General features: G+C 40.7%; 1 protein-coding gene across 1 annotated transcript in view; it reads left to right on the top strand.

Annotated features, from left to right (window-relative positions):
* CDC42SE2 (CDC42 small effector 2) overlaps positions 1-11,204 on the top strand; it is a 100,599-nt gene extending 89,395 nt beyond the window's left edge. Inside the window, exons 4-5 of the mRNA XM_075828860.1 lie at positions 4,758-4,871; positions 7,962-11,204. Of these exons, the coding sequence (XP_075684975.1) occupies positions 4,758-4,856 (99 nt within the window). The 3' untranslated portion in view covers positions 4,857-4,871; positions 7,962-11,204. The remainder of the gene's footprint in view (positions 1-4,757; positions 4,872-7,961) is intronic.
* The last annotated feature ends 872 nt before the right edge of the window (positions 11,205-12,076 follow it).

Below are 12,076 nucleotides of genomic sequence, written 5' to 3'. Positions count from 1 at the left end.
CATGACCTATTAGGCATACACTACAGGTGGACCTGGGGGCCTCTATTAGGCCCCCGGCTGCCATCGGAGACACAGACACTCAGCGATCTTATCACCGGGTGTCGGTGGGATGAGCGGGAGCTCCCTCCCTCTCTCCAAAACAACTCAGATGCGGTGCTCGCTAAGGGGGTTAAACGGGTGAGATTGATACTAATATCGATCTCACCCGTTGGAGCAGGGATGCCCCCAGCTCTCAGCTACATCTGGCAGCTGAGAGCAGGGAGATTTAACGGCTCCCTGCTCTGTTTATTTATTCTGATGCAACGCCGTAAAAAGGCTATTGCATCGGAATAAAGCTCGTTAGTGGCCGCTGTAAAAACACTATGGGGTGGTCACTAATGGGTTAATAGGAGCTGGCAAATAGCACAATACACTGCAATACATAGATAGATAACGATATATTGCAGTGTATTGTACCAGCTTGTTAAAAAAAAAAAAACATAAAATTCTACAAAATGTACCCCCATTTTTTTCCCTAAAGCAATGCAATTTTTTCTTAAAAAAGCTAACAAGATGGGTGACGCTGTGTCCGTAAAAGTCTGAACAATTAATACCGCTCCATCCATTTGTGAAATAAAAGAAGTTATGGGTCCTTGAACTTTGCGAAATCTATAAAAAAAAAAAAAAAGCCATAATAGTATTGACCTGCAGAATAATGTTTAGTTTGGAAATAAAGTTGTTTTTTTTAAATGGTGAGCATAAAAACTCATCCCGCAAAAAACAAGCTCTAATTGGCTACGTTGACAGAAAAATAAAAAAGTTATGGTGTTTGGAAGGTGGGGAGGAGAAAACGAAAAAAACAACAAATGGCTGCGGCGCAAGGACTTAAAATGAATATGGAAAAATTCAAAGGGTAGAAAAAAAAAAACACTACCACACCGAATTGTGACCATGGGATTGTTAAAAATCCTATTTACTACTTGGTAAAAAAAAAAAAATTCATAAGAAAACCATACAGGATTCTGCATATCCCATTTATTTTAATTAAATGGTTTTATTGAAAATTTTTCATATACAAAATGGTATTTAACACAACATAAAAAAAACATCCCTATGGTCATTACCCACCCTCCTCCCAGCCCAATAACATTGTGCACTATAATATACACTACCACTAGTTTGGGGTCACCCAGACAATATTGTGTTTTCCATGAAAACTCACACTTATATTTATCAAATGAGTTGCAAAATGACTAGAAAATATAGTCAAGACATTGACAAGGTTAGAAATAATGATTTTTATTTGAAATCATAATTTTCTCCTTCAAACTTTGCTTTCGTCAAAGAATGCTCCATTTGCAGCAATTACAGCATTGCAGACCTTTGGCATTCTAGCTGTTAATTTGCTGAGGTATTCGGGAGAAATTTCACCCCATGCTTCCAGAAGCCCCTCCCACAAGTTGGATTGGCTTGATGAGCACTTCTTGCGTACCATACGGTCAAGCTGCTCCCACAACAGCTCTATGGGGTTGAGATCTGGTGACTGCGCTGGCCACTCCATTACAGATAGAATACCAGCTGCCTGCTTCTTCCCTAAATAGTTCTTGCATAATTTGGAGGTGTGCTTTGGGTCATTGTCCTGTTGTAGGATGAAATTGGCTCCAATCAAGCGCTGTCCACAGGGTATGGCATGGCGTTGCAAAATGGAGTGATAGCCTTCCTTATTCAAAATCCCTTTTACCTTGTACAAATCTCCCACTTTACCAGCACCAAAGCAAACCCAGACCATCAGATTACCTCCACCATGCTTGACAGATGGCGTCAGGCACTCTTCCAGCATCTTTTCAGTTGTTCTGCGTCTCACAAATGTTCTTCTGTGTGATCCAAACACCTCAAACTTCGATTCGTCTGTCCATAACACTTTTTTCCAATCTTCCTCTGTCCAATGTCTGTGTGCTTTTGCCCATATTAATCTTTTCCTTTTATTAGCCAGTCTCAGATATGGCTTTTTCTTTGCCACTCTGCCCTGAAGGCCAGCATCCCGGAGTCGCCTCTTTACTGTAGACGTTGACACTGGCGTTTTGCGGGTACTATTTAATGAAGCTGCCAGTTGAGGACCTGTGAGGCGTCTATTTCTCAAACTAGAGACTCTAATGTACTTGTCTTGTTGCTCAGTCGTGCAGTGGGGCCTCCCACTTCTCTTTCTACTCTGGTTACAGCCTGTTTTCTGTCCTCTGAAGGGAGTAGTACACACTGTAGGAAATCTTCAGTTTCTTGGCAATTTCTCGCATGGAATAGCCTTCATTTCTAAGAACAAGAATAGACTGTCGAGTTTCACATGAAAGCTCTCTTTTTCTATCCATTTTGAGAGTTTAATCGAACCCACAAATGTAATGCTCCAGATTCTCAACTAGCTCAAAGGAAGGTCCGTTTTATAGCTCCTCTAAACAGCAAAACTGTTTACAGCGGTGCTAACATAATTGCACAAGGGTTTTCAAGTGTTTTCTAATCATCCATTAGCCTTCTAACACAGTTAGCAAACACAATGTACCATTAGAACACTGGAGTGATGGTTGCTGGAAATGGGCCTCTATACACCTATGTAGATATTGCATTAAAAACCAGACGTTTGCAGCTAGAATAGTCATTTAGCACATTAACAATGTATAGAGTGTATTTCTGATTAATTTAATGTTATCTTCATTGAAAAAAACTGCTTTTCTTGCAAAAATAAGGACATTTCTAAGTGACCCTAAACTTTTGAACGGTGGTGTAAATGATCACAGTATTGCCATCCCATATAGACATACTACCAACAATGGACAAAGGAGTAGATCGCACAGCACTTAACAATGTACTAGAATAGATCTGCGGATCTTATTTCTACTTCGTGCGCTGTACGACATCACCTAGAAGTTGTAAAATGACTTCGGTGTAATTGATAAATCTTTCAGACATTTGGTGCTGGTCTCTGTCATAAATGTATTCTAAGCCAGTTACAAGAATGTGTGAACCACTAGAGTTGTGACTAAGGCTTCGAGTTTAATGGGTTTTCGTAGAGGTGTCCTTGGATTTACCATAAATAATAGCGCAGCAAATATTTTCGGTGGAATCTGCGAGGCCCTTTAACCCCTTAACGCCGAAGGACGGATATATCCGTCCTCAGCAGCTGCTAGTTCGCGCAGGAGGACGGATATATCCGTCCTGTGATCGCGCGGGTACTGACAGTTTACCCAAGCGATCAGCGGCAGGAGCACGGCTGTTATACACAGCCTGGCTCCTGCTGCAACTGCCGGAATCGAAGCACGCGCCGATTCCGGCAGTTTAACCCATTAAATGCCGCTGTCAACAGTGACAGCGGCTTTTGATGTGTTTGACAGAGGGGGGAACTCCCTCTGTCTCCCGATCGGCGCCCCCGCAAACAAATCGCGGGTCGCCGTCGGGTTTCCATGACAGCCGGGGGTCTAACAAAGACCCCCAGGTCTGTCTTCAGCATCTGCCTGTTAGGCGATGCCAGAGGCATGACCTAACAGGTTGCCTGTCAGTTTTACACTGACAGGCAATAATGCTTTGGTATACGAAGTATACCAAAGCATTATATATGCGATCGGCATATCGCATAGTGAAGTCCCCTGGTGGGACTAAAAAAAAAAAAGTAAAACCGTTAAATAAAGTTTGTGAAAAAAAAAATAAAAAAAATTACAGTCAAAGTCAAATAAAACTACTTTTTTGCCCCAAAAAGTGGTTTTATTTAATAAAACGGTCAAAACAAATCACACATACACATATATGGTATCCCCGCGATCGTAACAACTTGACCAATAAAATGAACACATTAATTAAACCGCCGGATGAACGGCGTCCAAAGAAAACGCAAAAAACAACGGCAAAATTCTCTCTTTTCTCCCATTCCCCCCATAAAAAATAAAATAAAAGTTCATCTATAAGTCCTATGTACCCCAAAATAGTACTAATGAAAACTACACATTGTCCCGCAAAAATCAATCCCACGTACGGCCACATCGACGGAAAAATAAAAAAATTACGCCTCTTGGAACGCGGCGATGCAAAAACAAGTAATTTTTTTCTAAAAGGCTTTTTATTGTGCAAACGTAGAAAAAACATATAAAACCTTTACACATTTGGTATCCCTGTAATCGTGCCGACCCATAGAATAAAGTTAACATGTTATTTACGCTGCATAGTAAACGGCGTAAATTTATAACGTGAAAATTAATGCTGGAATAGCTGCTTATTTTCAATTCTCTCCTAAAATAAAGTTAATAAAAGTTAATCAATATGTTATAAGCATCTAAAAATGGTACAATTACAAAATACAACTCGTCCCGGAAAAAACAAGCCCTTATACGGCTATGTCGACGGAATAAAAAAAGAGTTACGACTCTTGGAATGCGACCGTGGAAAAACAAAAAATAATCCTTGGTCATTAACGTGCAAAATGGCCCGGTCATTAAGGGGTTAAAGGAGTCTCCAACGCAGATGTGAACAGAGCCTTATTATGCTTTCTATTATTGTTCTTAACCAATGCTCTGGTCGCTAAGCAAATATTAATATCATAAAAGAATTGCATTATTTTTTCTTCTGCACAGATTTAGTGCACAAAGCATTATAGGATTGGTAGTATGTCTTGGAGCAGAAGCCAGAACCCCCTGTGTCTGAGGTTTAACCATTTCATGAGGATTGGACTGTAAAGGATTCTGCAGTAATTTCAGGTGTAATTTCTGATCTCTGTAATGGTTTTATTTTTGATATTACAGGTGAGTTCTATCCAAAACCAAATGCAGTCAAAGGGCGGTTACAGTGGCAACATGTCCGCGAATGTCCAGATGCAGCTTGTAGATACAAAAGCAGGATAACCTTAGTATTATTTGGTCAGTATGTGTAACATTAATGTATCGTCAATGAAAGTGAACTGAGAAAAATATGTAACCCCGGTTGAAACATTTGAAAGTGGCTTAGAGGATCTGTCCCTAGTTTAGTAATGTCCCAAAACGTTTATTATTTTAAAAGTTATGAGCTTTTTTTCTAAGTTTGCAAATGAGGCTATACTAGCCAAAGGGGCGGTAACGCTGTTCTCTCTCCGGGCAGCGTTATTATTTTTCTGTATAACGCTGTCCAATCGGCGTCCTACAGCTTCTCCCCTTCCCTGCATGCTGTGTTTACACTTCCGGCTGCAGGTCCTTCAACACATCGCCACATCGCTCATCCAGGAACACCGTCTTCCTGCATGAGCGCCGAGTCGATGTGTTGAAGTACCTGCGGCCGGAGTTGTGCAAACATTGTGATCTCACGATTGAAGCTGACATAACGCTGTGCAGGAAGGGCAGAAGCTGTATGACTCTGGACAATGTCATACAGACAAAATTATCCCCCACAGAGAGAGAACAGCGTTACCGCCCCTTTGGCTAGTATAGGCTCATTTGCATATTTAGAAATAAGCTCATAACTTTTCAAATAATCGTTTTAGGACACAACGGTAGCATTATCAGTGTGACAGCGCCTATTATATTAGTTAGGAGGTTGGACATTACTAAACTAGTGACAGAACCTCTTAAACCGGTTCAAGGCTATTTGAGCCTTCAGGACCAGACATAGTTTAGCCATTTTTAGCTTGCGTTCGTTAAACGGCTATAGCTTTTTTTATTTGTTGGGCTAGCGATGTGATTTTTGACATTTTTTTCGTAGACCATGCAGGTTTCTTCTTTTTTTTTTTTTTTTTTATACGCATCCTTTTTGCGATTTTCGAATTTTCCTTTTATAGTTTGAAAATAAGTGAAAAAATATGCTTTTTTTTACTATTCAGCTATTTTTTTCTGGTAGTTTTACCCTAAAATAGACCTTTTATTTGTTATCGTCATGGTCTACAGTAAATTTTAATATTTACATGTGTATTTTAGGGTAATTGGGTCAGGGCTAGCGTTACGACAACGATTGGTATGGGGAACGTTTTTATTGGGTGGGTATTTTGTGTATTTATTTTATTTGCACCTTATTTTACTTTTATTTTTTTATACTCCTTTATCGCTGTGTACAAAAGAACAGAGAAGATAGAAACAATGAAAGCTGATTTCTATCTTCTCTTCAGGGTCCCGGCAGTCACTGACTGTTGGGCAACCGACATTCAGCTGCCTAATTGCTCAGGCAGCCAGCTAAGACCCACGCCGTAGATGCACTATGGCGCAGGTTTTAAAGTGTAGCTAAATGTTTAACAAACTTCTGACATGTCAGTGACATGTCAGTAGTTTGGATTGGTGGAGGTCTGAGCACTGTGACCCCCACCAATTGCTAGAACGAAGCAGCTGAAGCACTCGTGTGAGCGCTCAGCCGCTTCGTGTCTGTTCGGCTTTTTCCGGAAATAAATGTATCAGTGTACGGACTCAATACAAAGTCTATGAGCCCGTACTCCGATACATCGGCTTTCCGGGAAAAGCCCAATAAACGAAGCGGCTGAGCACTCACAGCTGCTTCATTCTATCGTTTCGTGAGGGTCTCCGTGCTCAGACACCCACCAATCCAAACTTCTGACATGTCACTATGACATGTCAGAAGTTTGTCAAATGTTTAGCTACACTTTAAGGACCTCAACCGCCGGCAGTTTATATACAGCCGGCGGTCGGCAACCAGTTAGAATGTAAAAGAACAGTCCTAATATATTTTTTAAATATGGTGCCGTTCACACAACGCTGGTCACCAAGGTCCCCCACCGCTTCCTGTAATCCTTGTAGCGCACTAATGTATTGTCCAGCACCACATGACCGTGGCAGCCTACCACTGGACTAAGTGGTGACGTGTTGTCAATAGTGAGATCACCATTGCAGCAGAAAGTTACTGGGGATCCTGGTGTCCAGCGCCGTCAACACAAATTTAAGGTAAATATATTTGTCTCTTATTTTTCAATTTTGAACTGCAAAGAAGTGTGTTTTAGGGTTTTAAAAAAAAAAAAATGTTTTTCCAGATTTAAAAAGCAAAAACGGTCACTAAGAGCAGAGAACCAATTAAGCATTGTGCAATTGTACTATTCGTTTCACGCACAGAAATAGTTTGACCTCACACAAAAGTCTGTAGTGCGTTTAAAATAAACTTTCTAAGGCAATACGTTGCATAGATATTAAAGCAGACCTGCCGTCATACTATGCTGCCCTGCTTAAGGGTCAGGTCCTCAGTATTGATAGATCAAAAGGAACAACAACAACAAAAAAAACGATGTCGTATGGCTAATAGAGTCTAACGCAGAATCCAGTGTATTTATGAGGGGAGTGCTCCCCCGTCTCCTCCCACAGAGGACCTGTCCCTTAAATAGGGCAGCATAGTATGACGACAGGTCTGCTGTAATAGCTATGCAACTTATTGCCTTAGGCTTCGTTCACATCTGCATCAGGGCTCCATTCAAGGGTTCCGTCGGAGCGTTCAGTCAGGGTGACCCATGAACGGAATCCAAACTGAAACAAACGAAAACCATAGGTTTGCATCACCATTGATTTTAATGGTGACAGATCTGGTGCAAATGGTTTCTGTTTTCCACCGTTTTGTAAGAGTTCCGTCATTTTTACAGAATCAATACCGTAGTCGACTGCGCTATTCATTCTGTCAAAGCGACGCAGCCTTTTACACAACAGGGACAAACGGAAACCATTTGCACCGGATCCGTCACCATTGAAATCAATTGTGATACAAGCGGAAACCTATGGTTTTCGTTTGTTTCCGTTTGGATTCCGTTCATGGGTTCCCCTGACGGAAAGCTCGAACGGAACCCCGACGCAGATGTGAATGAAGCCCTAGAGAGTATATTTTAAACCCACTACAGACTTTTCTGTGAGGTCAAATTATTTCTTTGTGTGAAATGAATAGTACAATTGTAAAACGCTTCACTGGTGCTCTGCTCTTAGTGACCGATAAGTAACCAGACCAACAGCAATCAGGCCCTATTTCTAATATTAACCCATCTATTTTTTTCTTTCTAGGGTCTTCTGGATGGTTCTTAACTTCTCCCTCCCTTTTGTCTTTACCACCCTCATTTTGCATCGGTGACTGCTTTCTGTGTTCTTCATTGTGTGCAAGATGATGCATTTGTGCTCCCACGTGGAAAAGATGATACCTGTGCCGACTGTCTTGCCAAGTGCAAAAGGGCATTTGGTCCACGCCAAAATAAATAGCAACAACATCATTTTCCTTTACAGATCCACATACTTTTCGCTCCTGCTTTTTTTTTGGGGGGGGGGGGTTGTTTTTCTTTAGTTAATATTTGCTAGATGCAGGCCTATTCTCATGGATGTTGAAAAGGCCTCGGACCGTCAAGCACAATGCTTATTGAAATTTGGACTGTCAGTGAAGTAGATGACTTGCATGCTATGTAATGTTGCTTTGTACAGTGGCCCTATGCTGGGCCTAGAAACGGGAAACTGTCTGTTGCTGAAGATGATGATACTTGTATCTGCCAAATGTCCTCCTAAAGCAACAGGAGTAAATGCGTGTAAAGACTCCTTGTATAGCTATATCACTTTAGGTTTATCCCAAACTGATCTCGCTAAGGATGATGATGATAATAATATTATTAATAAGTAATAATAAAACGCTTCCAATTATAAGGAATTCTGTTGTAAATGTTCACTCTATTTATTTGGAAGATCTGACCTCGAGATTGTAAACCAGTGTAGTAACCTATAAAGTGTTGTGTTGGTGCTTTTGTCTGTTCTAAAGAATTACTAGAATCACCATTCCTGCTTTCCTACCCATTTACCTGCCTAAAGTTAGGTGGCCACTAGTGCATGTCGGACTACATGCAAGAATCCCATAACATGATATGATGTACAGGCAAAAATCCCTCTGGACTAGGCTGGGGCTACCGTTTGAACAACTACCAGCATGGTCTGTCATGCAACCGGTGGCAAATTACTCTAGTTTGCAGACCTCTGAATTAAGCCACACGCTCTAGAAACTCAAAAATATTCTTAATATAATACATTAGCCATGGAAACCTGTGACGTGCTGATCAATATTAACATTATGCCCTCCCAGGAGTAATCACACGCATAATAATCAAACATCTGTGGATGGAAGAAGAGGATTATAATTTTGAAATATAGAAATCTATAAATGAGAATATAATATAACTTGTAGATTTATAATTCTAATAGTTCACATCATTTACAAGCGGTTTGACCTGAAGAAAGGAAGTCCATCTAATGTTTTTAAAAAATAAAATAAAAATGTTACCACCCACAAGAGTGATTCAATTCAAAGATGGTTAAATGATCCGTTCAAAGAGCATTTCCACCCGGTGTTGTTTTACATTGCATAATCTGTCACGGTGATAGTTGGAGCACATATGACAGTATGGATCACCAAAGGTGTTAAAAATGGACAACCACTTTAGTCTAGGCAATGTTTACATTTTAATGTTTGCCAAATGATTACATCATAATCCCTGATCTGGACCCTATTTGTTTCCTTAGATCGCTTATAGAACAATGTCAACTTCTGCAAAATGCCGGGTGTGGAGGTGCTGGTGGTACATCAACAATATGTGCCACTATCATTTCTGTAGTAAAAAAGTTGACCATGCGGGTCTTTTTAAGATCTGATGTGGTCAGCTCTGGTGGCAGGGTCTTTTGCTCTGTTTTATTATTGGTTCGAGAGTGTGTCGTTTAATGGCAAACCGCAGTAAAAACTAGAGCGTTTTTATGTTTTTTCATCAATGTGATAACACCTAATCGGGTGGAATTGCTCTGTCTCTACCACGGACATGGGTACTTTGAAAACAAAGGGTATCCAACATGGTTCTGCCTCGTGTGAAGAAAAGCTAATTTAAGTTAACAAACATAGCTGGAGTTCTTTAGAGGAGAATTCTTTAAAGGGCAATGTCAAAGCATTTTATAGTGTTCTCCAAATGTGAAAAGTGGTATTCCATCACCGGAGGCTGAGAAATCCTTTCCTAAAGGTGCGCTGTAGCTTTTCTGCTGATCCTTGTAAAAATGCTTCCAATTCTAAGCTCCCACTCTGTCCGCTTTCTCATGGGGTACTCTAATGGATGTGAAAATCATGATCCACTTCAATGTCCAGTTTAGCAGAAGTTAGGATATAGACCGCTCCTCTTCATACTGATCCACATCCGTTCTTCCCATCGCATCTCCGAAGCCTGGTCATTGGGTCCAGGTGGACAGTGGTGCTTGGATCTTTAAGATTTACTCCGCCCCAATGGTAAATATTTTTTCTCCTATTTTCACTCTAAAGTGGATTTTACATTGCCTTTTTGAGAATTCTCCTTCAAGAACATGTGGGACCACTTTAATTTCTTAGAAGCTATAAGATTGTAGACTGCTGCTCTGTGGTTGAGAAAATCCCAGGGCAAAGAAAAAGGTAAAATGGCTTTTAATATACAGGGTGTCTTTAGACGGTGTCTTTATACGGTGTCTGTAAAATGTCTCTTGCTCAGGTTCCAAATCGTGTATGTCTTTTACACATTGTAAAGATAGATATTTTGATATTGCACTGTTTACAGATATACATGTTGTTTGGTCCCGTGTTCAGATCATGTAAGGGTTGTAGCTTGGTGGTAGCGTGACTCTATCATGTCAGGCTAGTTTTAAGCTCCCCGTCACACACAGTATTGGATAAATGGGATGTAAATGTAAGTCTGACTGAATGCCTGTCGAACCATGAAGCCAAAATGTTCTGTATAATAACTAGTATGACGAGCATACCCTGTCCGTGAAGTGTCACAATAGATGGCTTATCAGAGTGTGGAGATGAATAATGTGAATATATTGCAATACACCTGCTAGATCAAAGTACCTTATGAACAAGCAGTGGTGGGATTCATACTTCAGATATCTGCCTGCGGGGAGTGGACCTCACCCAACCAAATTGGCTACACTGTTGTGAAACATCCAAAAGCCTGGTAAACTGTTGTAATACATTCAGTATTGTGTGGTATTACACACTGTTCTGTGAAAGGCAGAAGACTGTGCCAGGATTAGACGCCATGCTTTTTATCATCCTACTACCAATCTGTCTGAAGAGCAGGTTTATCAAAAAATATTTTCACATTCTTTGATCAAGAGAATAAGAAGTAAATAATTTACATATTTTTATAACAAAGCATACTTTTTGTACATTGTGTTCATTCTTGAATAAAGTCAGTTCAGTGTTGGCTTGTAGATATTACAGAGAAGTATTGACATTGACTCAATAAATGTTTTCTTTCATCTCTGCGTTGGATATTTATTTCATTTTCTCAACGTTATCAAATAAAGTTGGCAACTGAAATATGTGAAGTGAGGAGTGTATTTTTTGTGGAATGAGCCCGATCCATATATGGGCAGTGACATCAGGGGCAACTCCTGAAGCGGAATGCCCGGCCAGAGGGATTCCGCTGCTACAGGGGGGGGGGGTGTCATCAACGGCAGGCGCTATCTACAGAAGGCATTAACATCTGCGATTGCTGTCCGAATTGCCGAGAAATCAGCCAAAGCTGCAGTACACGGTTCAATGGTTGTGAGGACGCGGTAGTAAGTAAAAAAAAAAAAAATAGCAGAGAAAATGCCAGAAACTAATGCAAAGGAGCTGAGGGATCAGACAAAACTCTCTACTCTGAAAGCAAGAGAAAATGGTGACTGGGCGATCGTGTGACTTTCCTGTGGGTGTTTTTTTTTAGAGGGTTAGGACCCAAAAATGTGACAAATGAAATTCATCTGTTTTTAAAACGGAGAGAGAAAAACTGATGCAAAACTGGTCACAATCTGCCGTTAACTGAAGCGCAACGGATGCAAAACGTTTATCGGCCGACACCCGTACCCTGTCATGTGAATAGAGTCTGAGGCTATGTTCACACGGGCTATTCAAAAATCGGGAGCAGAACGCCTACAAACATCTGCCCATTGATTTCAATGGGAAATACGGCGCTCTGTTCCGACGAGGCGTTTTTTTTTTACTAATTTTCAAAAGACGCCCCGTAAAAAGAAGTGCATGTCACTTCCTGAGCCATTTTTCATTGACTCAATAGAAAAACGGCCGTAAAAAAACGCAGTGAAAAATTGTAGTTTGATTAAAAAACGGCTGAAAATCAGAATCGGTTTTG

This window comes from Rhinoderma darwinii, chromosome 1 (genome assembly GCF_050947455.1).
Source record: "Rhinoderma darwinii isolate aRhiDar2 chromosome 1, aRhiDar2.hap1, whole genome shotgun sequence".
NCBI lineage: Eukaryota > Metazoa > Chordata > Amphibia > Anura > Rhinodermatidae > Rhinoderma > Rhinoderma darwinii.
The sequence above is the reverse complement of the archived record's forward strand: the minus strand, read 5'-3'. Positions and strand labels throughout refer to the sequence as shown.